This window comes from Pseudoliparis swirei, chromosome 13, assembly GCF_029220125.1.
Source record: "Pseudoliparis swirei isolate HS2019 ecotype Mariana Trench chromosome 13, NWPU_hadal_v1, whole genome shotgun sequence".
Lineage (NCBI taxonomy): Eukaryota > Metazoa > Chordata > Actinopteri > Perciformes > Liparidae > Pseudoliparis > Pseudoliparis swirei.
In genome coordinates this window covers 21443739-21457018 of record NC_079400.1, presented here as the reverse complement: position 1 = coordinate 21457018, position 13280 = coordinate 21443739, and the positions used below count along the sequence as shown (strand labels likewise).

At 43.2% G+C, this 13280-nt stretch overlaps 1 protein-coding gene across 2 annotated transcripts in view; it reads right to left on the bottom strand.

Moving 5' to 3' along the window:
• Positions 1–7558: 7558 nt before the first annotated feature.
• The window catches only part of LOC130203766 (gastrula zinc finger protein XlCGF57.1-like), a 26722-nt gene continuing 21000 nt past the window's right edge, over positions 7559–13280 (bottom strand). Inside the window, exons 2-3 of one of the 2 annotated variants that reach the window (XM_056430178.1) lie at positions 8979–9509; positions 7559–7606 (exon numbers count right to left, since the gene is read on the bottom strand). In XM_056430178.1, coding sequence (XP_056286153.1) covers positions 7566–7606; positions 8979–9509 — 572 coding nt within the window. In that variant the 3' untranslated portion in view covers positions 7559–7565. Of the gene's footprint in view, positions 7607–8083; positions 9510–13280 lie in introns of those variants that run through there. The other variant, XM_056430177.1, reaches the window with a different exon arrangement.

The window sequence follows — 13280 nt, the reverse complement described above, 5'->3', positions numbered from 1 at the left end:
AATCAAACTATTTTAATGTATCAATTAGGACATTTTTCAAAGTAAAAGTCCTAAATGTTTAAAGAAATCTGTAATTTCTTTAATGTTTGAGTTGCTTTATATATGTATTTCCTCATAGTCCTCATAGCAATAATGCTACACAATAAATAGAATGCTTCAATCGACACCGTGATCGGTGATCGGTATTATCGGATCGGCAGATACTGATTTCAGTGATCGGTGATCGGCACAAAAAACCTGATCGGTGCATCTCTAATGTTCATGCCAAAAAAAATAGCCGGACACTGCAGGGAATCGAACCCCATCCCAGTAAAGCAGGAGTACCATTACCAGTGCCTTGTTTTCTTTTTGAGGCTTGTGGGTTATAATATTTTTTCCATCACATCTTTTTTTTTTTTAAGAACTTTTTATTTTGCATTTTCCACAAACAGATTATTCCTTGACATCGAATTTTTTTTAAATATATATATATATATATGTGTGTATATATATATATATATATATATCTACAACAAAATAAAATCAGCACACGTCCAAATCCATCTATATCCAACATACACACCCGGCAAACATTCCCACCCATCCCCTCCCACATGTTTATACTTATACATCTACCTTCCAAGAGTAGGACCCAATGAGGAGGGAGGGAAGGACCAAACAATCAAACTACATACAACCAAATGATAAGCATTAAATACAAAGTGAAATAACTAAAGAAAGGTAAAAGGCATCAATGTGAAAAATAAAATAAAGAAATCAACAGACATTCATTTCATACCCAGATTTTTCATCGACCTCTTTGTTTTGCAGTTGCACTCTGTGTGTACAGCCTCAACCCCTCTCAGTTATAACATCTACATCCAATATCGACTCTAGATATAACGTCACGCCCATCTTCTTGTGAAGATATCGAATGTCATTTGTAGTTTTGCAGTCATTTTTTCCATTGTATGGACCTGTTTTAATCTCTGTCTCCACTGAGTTATGGTTGGTGGTTTTGCATCTTTCCAGTTCAGTTATTGTTTTTCTGGCAATCATTAAAAGTATACGTAGAATATACCTCAGATTGGTGTCCCCTAAATCTCTTCACTTCAATGATTCTATTGATTTCTTTTTTTATATTTTTCCAAAAACCTTTGGCTACTGGGCAGTCCCAAAAGATATGTGTGTGATCTCCTATTTTTCCACATTTTCTCCAGCATAATGGAGCTGAAGGATCCTTCACATATGAAGAGATTACAAGAGGTGTATTAAAATATCTGATTTGTAGTTTCCAACCAAATTCTTTCCATAATTGGCTATTGATTCCTTTATGACATTTGTTGCACAGATCTTCCCATGTTGCATCTTCAATTATAACATTTATTTCCAATTCCCACTTTTCCTTGATGTTCAATGTATTATGTGTTCTGTCAGCTGTAAGCCTTCTATATATGTGGGAGACGTGGTTTTTAGTTGGAAAGCCGTTTTCTGCTATACTAATAAAATAGTCTTCCATTACGTGAGTTTTTTTTTTACTAACTGTCTGTCTTTATGGTTTGTAATGTAGTTTCTCATTTGAAGGTATCTATACAGGTCCTTTGATGGAAGTGTATATTGTTCTTGCAGCTGAGAAAATGATTTGAGTTCTGTTCCATCAAATAATTGGTTGATGGTTTTAAAGGACCCATATTATGCCCATTTTTCCACAAGTTGATATGGTTCCTTGGGGTCTTAATGAAATGTTTGTAACATATTTTGGTCAAAATACCACAAGAATCATTTCAAACAGCACCTTTTACCCTGTCAAAAACACCTCCCCACAGATGAACCTGTTTTGAGTGCCTGTTCCTTTAAATGCTAATGAGCCAGCTCCCCCCCCCCTCTCCCCCCCTCCTCCACGAGATGCGCTCGCCTAGCTGCTGCCTGCCCAGCTAGCCATTACCTTTGTAGAAATATGGCTCCTGCAGATGAAGATAGCGTCGTGCAGCCATCTGGTTCTGAACCAGAGACCCTGAACAAGAAGAGGCTCCCGAACAGTTCCAGACGTTCGGGCTCAACAGGACGTTTCTGAATGTCACTTCTACATGTCTTTCTGTTTGTCCATTGGCTCAGGTCTCAGTCTTGTTAGCGGGTTTGAGAGCATCGTGGTGCTAGAGATTAGAGGACGTGAATAGTTTGTGCATGTATGAGGAGCAAATACAGTGTGTTTATGTAAGTTACTGTTTGTGAAAGTGTTTGTGTAAAAAGTAACGGGAACGCCATAAAGATATAAATGCTCCATGAGTAAAGTTCCATCTGTAAACTAAAGTGTTACCTGACAACAGGAAGTGACCAAGCAGGGGCGGGGCTAATGTTTTTACCTCCATTAATGAGCGTTTAAACCTTGTTTACTTATTAAATCGTTGTATTTGATGACTTATGACTTATTTGATGACTCATGTCTGTAATATGAACACAACTTTCAAATAAACTGTACCTGCCTGGTGGTGGTGGGGGGCGGTCCAAGGCCATGGAGCCAGACTCCCTACATGGGCGTGCTTCAAAGTCTACGTAGACGTTGGTGATCCCTTTGGACCACTCAAGCATCTCGTTTCTGACAGAGAGGAACCACAACAAGCCGCGGGAGTTTTTTTTTCTCCAGCGTTTTTGTGTTGGGAGACATGCCAGATACCCACATGAACGTAGAGAAGCACTAACAAAGTGGAATTTTCATAATATGTCCCCTTTAAGACCTTTTACAGCCCACTGTCTAAATCCACCATCCCACATCGAGGGAGGGAATTCTATGTTGCCTACAAGTGGCATCGCCCTTGAGAGTGAGCTGGGTCCTTCAAGCTTCTTTTGAAGTATTGTCCAAATCTTCAGTGTGTGTCTTATCCATTTGTTTTTTAAATTTATTTTGTTAAATGATTTGATATCAATAAAAGGCAATGTTGATATAGATATACCCTTAGCTGTGCTCTGTTCTCTCTGGGTCCATCCTGTCTCCTGGTCATTTCCAATCCATGCCACTATAGCTGTTAGTTGTGCTGCCCAATAATATAGTTTCAGGTTTGGTAGGCCGAGACCTCCTTTTTCTTTGGGTAGAAGCAGTGTTTTCAGTCTTATTCTGGGTTTCTTATTCTGCCAGATGCATTTTGTTTGCAGATTAGTTTATTTAACACATTGAAGATGGAAACTGGTACTGCCACTGGTAGAGACTGAAACACATTCATGTTCACCGTCTCCGCTCGACCAAACAATGAGAGGGGCAGAATTTGCCAACGTGTCAGGTCATTTTTTATTTGTTTGATTAGCTTATTGTAATTGGCATCAAACAGCTGTGTGAAGCTAGGTGTAATATTAATTCCCAAATATCTAAATCCTTGTTTGGACCAGTGAAAGGAAACGTCCTCATTCAACTGCGTGGGCCAGATTCCAGATATCATCATCGCCTCTGATTTGTTTTCATTCATTTCATACCCCGATACTGAGCCGTATTTGTGCAGACACTGCATAAGTGCAGGAATGGAGAGAAGAGGGTTTTTTATCAAAAGCAAAATGTAATCTGCAAACAGAGCTATTTTATGGTCTGTTCCACTATTCCTTGAATTTGTATATTTTGGCGTATAGCTTCTGCAAGAGGTTCAATACTAAGTACAAAGAGGATGGGTGACAGTGAATCCCCCTGTCTCACGCCCCTCTCCACCTTAAAACACTCTGAGCAGTGACCATTCACTCTGACTCTTGATCTTGGGTCTCTATACAACAAGTTGATCCAGCTCACAAATTCTTCGCCGAATCCCATCTCTATCATGTTTGTTCCAGGGATAACCAGTCAACTCTATCAAATGCCTTTTGGGCATCTAAGCCGAGAAGCATTGCATGTTGTCCGTCTCTTGACACTATTGATTGTAAATTTAGGGCTTTTCTTATGTTGTTTGTTCCTTGACGGCCGAGGATGAATCCAGTTTGGTCTGGTTTTATTAATTTTGTTATATATTTTTGGGTTCTGGCCGCCAGGATTTTATAGTCTCCACATAAGAGGCTTATTGGGCGGTAACTGGTGCACTGTATGGGATCTTTTCCTTCTTTATGTAGGACCGTAATGATGGCTTCAGACCATGATTTCGGTGGATCTCTCATTCTTAGACCATGATTATATATGTTGCATCATATAGGGGTGAGGTCGTTCACAAAGGCTTTGTAATCCAGTGATCCATCTGTTCCTGGTGATTTGTTGTTTCTTAGTTTAGCAATGGTTTCTTTCATTTCATCTTGTGCCATCACATCTCTTTGCCGTGTCGTCTGGCTGAGAGTTAGCGTGAGCTCCGCCGCCGCCACCCACTTCCAAATGACTGAATGTAAAGTTCTGTATACCCAACTTCTTGGCGGTGGTATTATTCTTCATTCCTGTGTTTGCAAAATCAATTTAAAAAATAAATAAATAAATAAAAAGAAAAGTTTGAATCCTCTTAGCGCCTTATGCTGCGTTTACTCCTGTGAGTTTTAGTGGCTTATCTCCATGGCTTTACCCGCGTATGACTTCATTAAAGTCTTTTTTTGGACATTACTAAATTCTCAAAGGTCCCATTTCACATCAACGTTGAATCCTCTCAGCGCCTTATGCTGCGTTGACTTGCGTGAGTTTACTCGCTTGAGCTTTTGTGGCTTTTCGCGGTTTCACGTGATTTGCTTACACACACACAACCTGCCTCCTGGCCTTCACGACACCGTTAGCTAGACACCTCGTACTTTTTGAGTGGAGACACGCTCTCCCACCCACATAACAGTTAAAAGAGATCCTAAATCATATAAAACTTTAAAAGATCAGATTTGGACTCAGAGATTCCAGTGAATCCTTTTGATGAGACCTGGAAGCCTTTTATTAACTCTTTGAGCAATGCGCCAATCCAACAGGAACTAGTTCACTGGTTTTTAATCATAACGCTGATCGGCTTTCCCAACTCGGCTTCTTCACCTGCAGCTGATTCTCCGTCGTCTCTGCCGCTGTCTTCCTCATTACCGCCGAGAGAGACGCCTCGCGAGCGTCTGAAAGGAAATGTAACCATGCAGACGACCTGCTAGCCGATCGATCTCTTCTCTCCTTCTTCGCTGCCTCTATCTCTGACGCCAAAAGATCATTCTACAAAAAACTAAACTCAATCTTCTTTCTCTAACCCCATTAAACTCGTCTCTATATTTTCCAACCTCCTTGACCTCCCCTGTCCCCCTCCTTCAATTCAATTCAATTCAGTTTATTTGTATAGCCCAATTTGACAAATTACAAATTTGTCTCGGAGTGCTTTACAATCTTCCACACTTCTACAGAGCCACTTTGTCGTCTCCTTTACTAACAAGATGAACGACATACGCTCCTCCTTCACTCATCCATCTTCTCTCACTACACTTCCATGAACTTCTTCTTCGTCTCCCTCTCTTCCCTCTTTCATCCCCCTGTCTCCTGATCAGGTTCTTACCTTAGTAACCTACGGCGCCCCGACCACCTGACCTCTTGACCCCATCCCATCTCACATTCTCCAGGCTGTTGCTTCTGACCTTCTAACCGTTCTCACCCATCTTATCAACAGCTGCTTCTCAACCGGACGTTTCCCGAACCCTCTGAAGGAGGCGAGAGTGAACCGTCTCCTGAAGGGAACCACCCTCAACCCGTCTGAAGTCAACGACTACAGACCTTTCTCTCTTCTTCTCTCTCTCCAGAACTCTAGAGCGATCCATCTTCAACCAAGTGTCCTCCTCTCTCCACAGAGAGACTCCAGCAGAATCTGCAGGACCAGTAAAGGAGCGGCAGACCAGCGAGAGCTTCTTCAGTCCCAGCTTGAAGAAGCTCCAGAGCCAGATCTCCAACTGGCCTCCGAGGAGCAAGTGGTACCAACACTTGATCCCATGATGCAGAGGTAACAAGAACCTAAAGAGACTATGACAATGTAAAACAATTTAAATGCATATAATCATGACAATACATAACACATGAAACACAAGACAATACCAGAAAAACGGATGTGTAGTGTCGCGATTGAACCAATCCACGAGTACGCGTGCAGGAGAGACCAGCCGTACTGCAGAAGGATTTTAGTTGAACTTCCATCAGGTTTATTCAACAGAGTATCACACAAGCTGAATGCGTGTACTCGGGTCTGTAGGAAGGGCCTCCGCTCGCTCCATTCCTGACATTCCAAAAGATTAGTGATGCATATAAAGTCTTTAAGAGCATTGTGATTGGATTTGCATAATAAGTAGGAGGCGGCCCGTGGTTTAGACTTAGGAGCCTCATTGGAGCACAGGGTGTAGTCCAACCCTCTAGGCCCCACCCAGGTCTTCCTTCTCCAGCCATCAGTAGTGTGTGCATGTTGTTTCTCATTTCTGTGTATATGGGGTGAATTGACTCTGCTTGAAGAGTTCATGTGCGGGACAAAGACATGATTCACTTGTTGCTTTTTTGAAGATTCTCTAACGAGCTCGGGAGTCTTAAGATAGTCTTATCTCTTTCGGGATGGGATGAGCTGTGGCGAGAAGGTCGGTCCCAGGATAGTTACAAAGGGCCAGTGTAGAGGTGGAGTGGTGTGTGTGTGTGTGTGTGGGGTGAGAGGCTGGGGTGTGTGTGTGTGAGGTCAGGCCAGTGTGTGTGTGTGTGTGTGAGGGGTCAGAGGGCCAGTGTGTGTGTGTGAGGGGTCAGAGAGGGCCAGTGTGTGTGTGTGAGGGGTCAGAGGGCCAGTGTGTGTGTGTGTGTGAGGGGTCAGAGAGGGCCAGTGTGTGTGTGTGAGATGCTGTGTGGCAGAAAGAGGGCCAATGTGCTCAGCGTTCCACTATCATTCTAAAGTGTCTATATACAACCTATTTTCTATCAATCTAATTCTAAAGTAGCTTAATCTTAGCTGAATACACTTGTGTTGGAGTCTGTATCAGCTTGACAGTTTGTTTAACCATCTTTATTTTCGGGGTGTTTTGCAGCCGAGTGTGAAGCGGCGGGGATGAGAGTCAGCATCTCCACATCTGAGGCCATGGTGCTCTGCCGGAAACCGATGGACTGCTCCCTCCAGGTGGGACAGAGTGCCCCAAGCGAAGGAGTTCAAGCATCTCGGGGTCTTGTTCACGAGTGAGGGTAAGATGGAGAGATCGACAGGCTGCAGCAGTAAAACAGGCGCTATAGCGGACCGTCTTGGTGAAGAGGAGCTGGGCCGAAAGGCAACGCTCTCAATTTGCTGGTCGGTCTACGTTCCAATCCTCACCTATGGTCACGAACTTTGGGCCGTGACCAAAAGATCAAGGTCGCGAATATCCTCCGTAGGGTGGCCGGGCTCAGCCTGAGAGATAGGGTACCGAGCTCGGACATCAGGAGGGAGCTTGGCGTTGAGCCGCTACTCCTTCGCATAGAAAGGAGTCCTCTGAGGTGGTTCGTGCATCTGATTCGGACGCCTCCTGGACGTCTCCCTTTAGAGGTTTTCCTGGTACGTCCAACTGGGAGGAGACCCCGGGAAGACCCAGGACACGCTGGAGGGATTACATCTCGCTGCTGGCCTAGGAACGCCTCAGGATCCCCCAGAAAGAGCTGGAACATGTTGCAGGTGAGAGGGAAGTCTGGGTCAGCCTGCTGAGTCTGCTGCCCCCAAGACCCGACCCCGGACTAAGCGGATGAGAGTGGATGGAAGCAAAAATAAGAAGAAAGCACTCCAAACAAGGCAGATCCTCAACGCAGCAGGAAAGTACAGTAACTGTAATAGTATCACACAAAAGCCACGTCACTGGACCTATAACTGATGAAATACAGTCTGCTGACATATTCTTGGTGGAGGATCTCAACTCAACAAAGCTCAGCAGCCTGGATCGCTATGACAGCAGCTACAAGCACAACAGGAACACTCGGGGGTTCATAAAATACCCGATGACAAAGAACAGGGCAGGTAAAGCTAAACAAAACAAACACGGTGACTTCTCTGCCCAGACGATATTCACTTCGTGGAGATGGCTTCGTAGTGGTTAGTGGATAGAGTCCTCCCAGTTGGAAGTGAGTCACTGCCCCAAACGAGGGAGGTCCAGTTTCTCAAGGTCTTGTTGACAAGTGAGGGAGTCGAATAAATGTCAACTTTACCAAAACCAGAACAACTAAAATGAGTTCTCTCTTGTGTGAGTTAACATGTGACTCTTTAAAGTTCCTCTGTGTCTAAAAGATGTTTTACAGACTGAGCAGCTGAAAGGTTTCTCTCCTGTGTGAGTTAACATGTGACTATTTAAATGACTGCGCTGCGTAAAAGATGTTTTACAGACAGAGCAGCTGAAAGGTTTCTCTCCTGTGTGAGTTAACATGTGACCCTTTAAATGACCACTCCGTGCAAAAGATGTTTTACAGACCGAGCAGCTGAAAGGTTTCTCTCCTGTGTGAGTTAACATGTGTCCCTTTAAAGTTCCTCTCTCAGTAAAAGATGTTTTACAGAGTGAGCAGCTGAAAGGTTTCTCTCCTGTGTGAGTAAACATGTGAATCTTTAACTGATTGCTCTGTGCAAAAGATGTTTTACAGACTGAGCAGCTGAAAGGTTTCTCTCCTGTGTGAGTTAACATGTGACTCTTTAAAGTTCCTCTGTGTCTAAAACATGTTTTACAAACTGAGCTGTGAGTTAACATGTGACTCTTTAAAGTTCCTCTGTGTCTAAAACATGTTTTACAAACTGAGCAGCTGAAAGGTTTCTCTCCTGTGTGAGTGAACATGTGACTCTTCAAATGACTGCTCTGTGCAAAAGATGTTTTACAGAGTGAGCAGCTGAAAGGTTTCTCTCCTGTGTGAGTAAACATGTGAATCTTTAACTGATTGCTCTGTGCAAAAGATGTTTTACAGACTGAGCAGCTGAACGGTTTCTCTCCTGTGTGAGTTAACATGTGTTTCTTAAAATCTCCTTTGAGGTGAAATCTTTTCCCACATTTAGAGCAGCTTAATGATTTCTCACTAGAACTACATTTTGAATCACTGACAGAAACGTCATCATTATTCAGAGAGTTTAAACCTGATTGAGGTTCTCTGGTCTTCTTCCAATCAACAGAGTCATCAGTATCTGGTTCTGAAGAGTCTCCAGTCTTTTCATCAGGATCTGGAGGTCTATCTGGATCTGCGTTCCTGGCTGGTTCTGGTCCTCCACAATCATCTCCATCAGCTTCAATTTCCATCGGTTCAGTTTGTCTTTGATGAAGCTTAGAGGACTGAGCTTCCTCTTCAGCCTTCACAGGAGTGAATGATAACTTGAGACCAGCCTCCTCCAGCCCTTGAAGCTGCTCTCCCTCCCTCCCGGTCCAGAGTTCCTCATATTGCTCTTTAATGTGGGGGGGCTCTGGGTTCTCCTGTTCCTCTTTAATGTGGGGGGGCTCAGGGTTCTCCTGGTCCTCCTGTTCCTCTTTAATGTGTGGAGGCTCAGGGTTCTCCTGTTCCTTCTGATCCTCTTTAACTAGCGGGGGCTCTGGATGCACCTGGTCCAGACTGGAGATCCAGACCTGCTGCTCAGAAAGAACCTCTTCTTTAACCACCAACAGCTGCTGGACGTCTGTGGAGAATAGTAACATACATTTATACATCTTATGAATCTCATATTAAACTTTTAATTGTTCAAGAGGTTTATCACTTACAAATATAGTGAATTAGTTGTGTATGAGAGAAGCAAGACCTATAAATAAATGTCATGTAGCAGACACTTTTATCCAAATAAGTGAATCCAACCACGAGTACAAACTCAGATAAAAAATAAAGAAAGTAACATTTCTTCAAGAAAGTCAAACTACAAAAATACCATAAATAATACCATAATTAATACCATAAGTAAGTGCAATTCAAGTGCCACTGAAATGCTAATCTATTTTTATTCAAGGTATAGTCGGAAAAGATGCGTGTGTCGTTTGCGGTGGAAGATGTAAAGACTTTCTGCTGTCCTGATGTCATGCGAGAAAATGACAGAGCCAAGAGAATTAGTGAACAGAGAGAAGAGGAGGGGACCCAGGACAGAGCCTTGAGGGATGCCAGTAGTGAGAGGAAGAGGAGGGGACCCAGGACAGAGCCTTGAGGGACCCCAGTAGTGAGAGGATGAGGGGACCCAGGACCGAGCCTTGAGGGACTCCAGCAGTGAGAGGAAGAGGAGGGGACCCAGGACGGAGCCTTGGGGGACCCCAGTAGTGAGAGGAAGAGGAGGGGACCCAAGACGGAGCCTTGAGGGACCCCACTAATGAGAGGAAGAGGGGACCCAGGAGGGAGAGTTGAGGGACCCCCGTAGTGAGAGGGCAAGGTTCAGACACAGATCCTCTCCAAGTTACCCGGTAAGTGCGGTCATTGAGGTAGGATGGGAAGAGGGAGAGTGCAGTGCCTGAGATACCATGAAGGGAGGAAATAAGGATCTGGTGGTTCAATGTGTCAAATGCTGAAGAAAGGTCTAGAAGGATAAGGACAGATCAGAGAGAGGCTGCTTTAGCAGTGTGAAGTTGCTCAGAGACAGCAAGGAGGGCAGTCTCGAGTGGCCGGCCTTGAATCCAGATTGGTGAGGGTCAAGAAGGTTGAGATGTGGTACAGTACAAAGTACAACAAGTACCTGGGTGTTCACTTGAACAATAAACTGGATCACACTCATGCACTTTACAAAAAGGGACAGAGCAGACCATCGGCTGAGGAGACTGAGGTCTTGTGGACCTTCTTTGACTCTGCGGTGGCATCAGCCATCTTTGATGGAGTGGTCTGCTGGAGCAGCAGCATCTCTACAGCTGACAGGAAGAGACTGACCTAACTGGAAAGCACCTCCCACCCCATGCAGGCTACTAGCAGCTCTGCACAGCTCCTTTCATCCCGCTGTGTGAAGGAGAGGAACCACAAGTCCTTCCTTCCTGCTGCTGTCAGCACAGCCAGCTGACCTCCCAGGAGACCACAACACACTTCAACCTGAGCAACATGTATACACCAGAGATGCACCGATCAGGTTTTTTGTGCCGATCACCGATCACTGAAATCAGTATCTGCCGATCCGATAATACCGATCACGGTGTCGATTGAAGCATTCTATTTATTGTGTAGCATTATTGCCTAGGACTATGAGGAAATACATATATAAAGCAACTCAAACATTAAAGAAATTACAGATTTCTTTAAACATTTAGGACTTTTACTTTGAAAATTGTCCTAATTGATACATTAAAATTGTTTGATTGCTATTGTAGGGGATTTCAGATATGTATGGAACACATCTGCATTATTCATTTCCTGGAACTCTTGGGGAAATCTATATACAGGACTTTTTTTAACATCCAAAAGTCTGACTTATTTTTATAAACTCTTCCTTGGTACAGTCAAAATGTTTTAATGTGAGCATAATTTAAGTTAAATCTCAGAAACGATCTATAAAGATACAAAATCAGTTCATTGTTTACTTGTATATGTTATTGTATGATTTGTCGACATCTTATTTTGAAAAACGGATGTTGTTTCACGTGGTTCTTTCCGCTAACGTTATCAAAACCCTCTCGCTCCCGATGGAATGTGTTTACCGTGAGCATCTCTAGGGGCAGACATGTGAGAGTCGGCTGAGTCGACCCAGAGATTCAACTCGGGGGACGGGGACGCCGCTCGGTGGTGAGGATCCCCTCTGACCTCTGACCTCTGCGGCCCTCGCCGGGCGCATCGTCTCCGTTGCGGTGTGCCGCGATTGAAATGTCTGATAGTTCTCGCAGATGTTACGTCATCTGATCGGCCGTTTTGAGAACGCCGATCAAAACCGATAATGGCAATATCGGCCGATATGGATCGGCGCCGATCAGATCGGTGCATCGCTAGTATACACTGTGCCAAATAGTTACATTTATTCTGTCTATCGATATTCAGTTATTGTTCATTATTTACTGTTCAAATTATTATTGTTTGTATTACTTTATTTTGACTCTCTTGTGTTTACCCTGTTTGCTGCTTTAATCTTGGAAATGTCCCCACTGCCGGACCAGTATAGGATTTATATATATATACACACACACACTGAATACTTATAACAATGTGATATTTCAGTTTTTTTAGGGTCCTCGTCGACTTCGTCGTAGAGGAACCTATTGTTTTTCAAAGGATTATTAGGGTCCTCTGAGACTTCGTCGTAGAGGAACCTATTGTTATTGTAAGGATTATTTTTCTTTTTCTTATTCTCTCCAAACAAACGTCGACTGTCCGCACACCGCATACCCCAACCAAGGGAAAATTCACACGCATATCAGAACTCGTGAAAAATTTATAATTTTTTAATTTTCGTATTTGTTTATAAAAAAATGTCTCTCTAGCGCCCCCTTGAGGTAGAAAGCTAATACTTTTTTTCAACAATGACCGATTGACTTGAAATTTGGTATACAGGTTCACCTGGACCTGCTCTACAAATAAGTTAATGGTGGCCATCAAATGCGCCTACTTAGATTTTCCGCCATTTTGAATTTTGTAAAAATATATTTATTTCAATTTTTTCCAAAACGCTTTGTCCGATTCCTCCGAGAATTTCTGGGGTTGATTATTGGTTCAATGTCATCATAACTACTGAAGATCTTGTTGATATCTTATTGTGTTCAGAGAATATAGACCAATGAACATCTAAGGGGTGTGACCTAATATTTGAAGTCACACAACTTCTAGATTACTTGGCCTATCCTCACCAAATTGCTAGCCTATGTCCATATTGCATCCCTTAAACTACATTATTTTTTTCCTAATATTTGAACATTAGGGGGCGCTGCAATAAATCCCTAAATATCGGCATTTTTAGCCTTTTTTCATGATTTGGGCAGTTGTTAAACTGTTAACTCCTCCTAGAGCGTCCACCCGATTCTTTCCAAACTTGCCCAGTATGATCTTGAGACCTTTGCCGTTAAAAATCTTTGAAAGATTTAAAAAATATTAAACTTTGTGCGGTGGGTCGAACTTTAAATAAACACAATTCGCCATAAAAATCCAAGTTGATGTAACTTGCCCATACATCATGTAATCTGCTCCATATTTCTCATATATCATGACATACTGAGCCTTAACACATCCATATGCTAATTTTTAATAATAGTCATAGCGCCACCTCCTGGCAAGAGGAAGTAACATGTTTTCTACTTTTGTAGCCTTCTCCTCACAGATAATTCAGATCCCTCTCAAAATATACCAGAATAGACCTAACACCTTGATGATGCTTTCCTGTGAAGCTCGTAGCGACACGTTGAAGCGCGGCGAATCTCTCCATCGGCAAACATTGATCCTTCGCCGTGAACGAATAAACCGTTGTAACTCGACTCCACATCATCAGATCCGTACTAAACTCCCCATT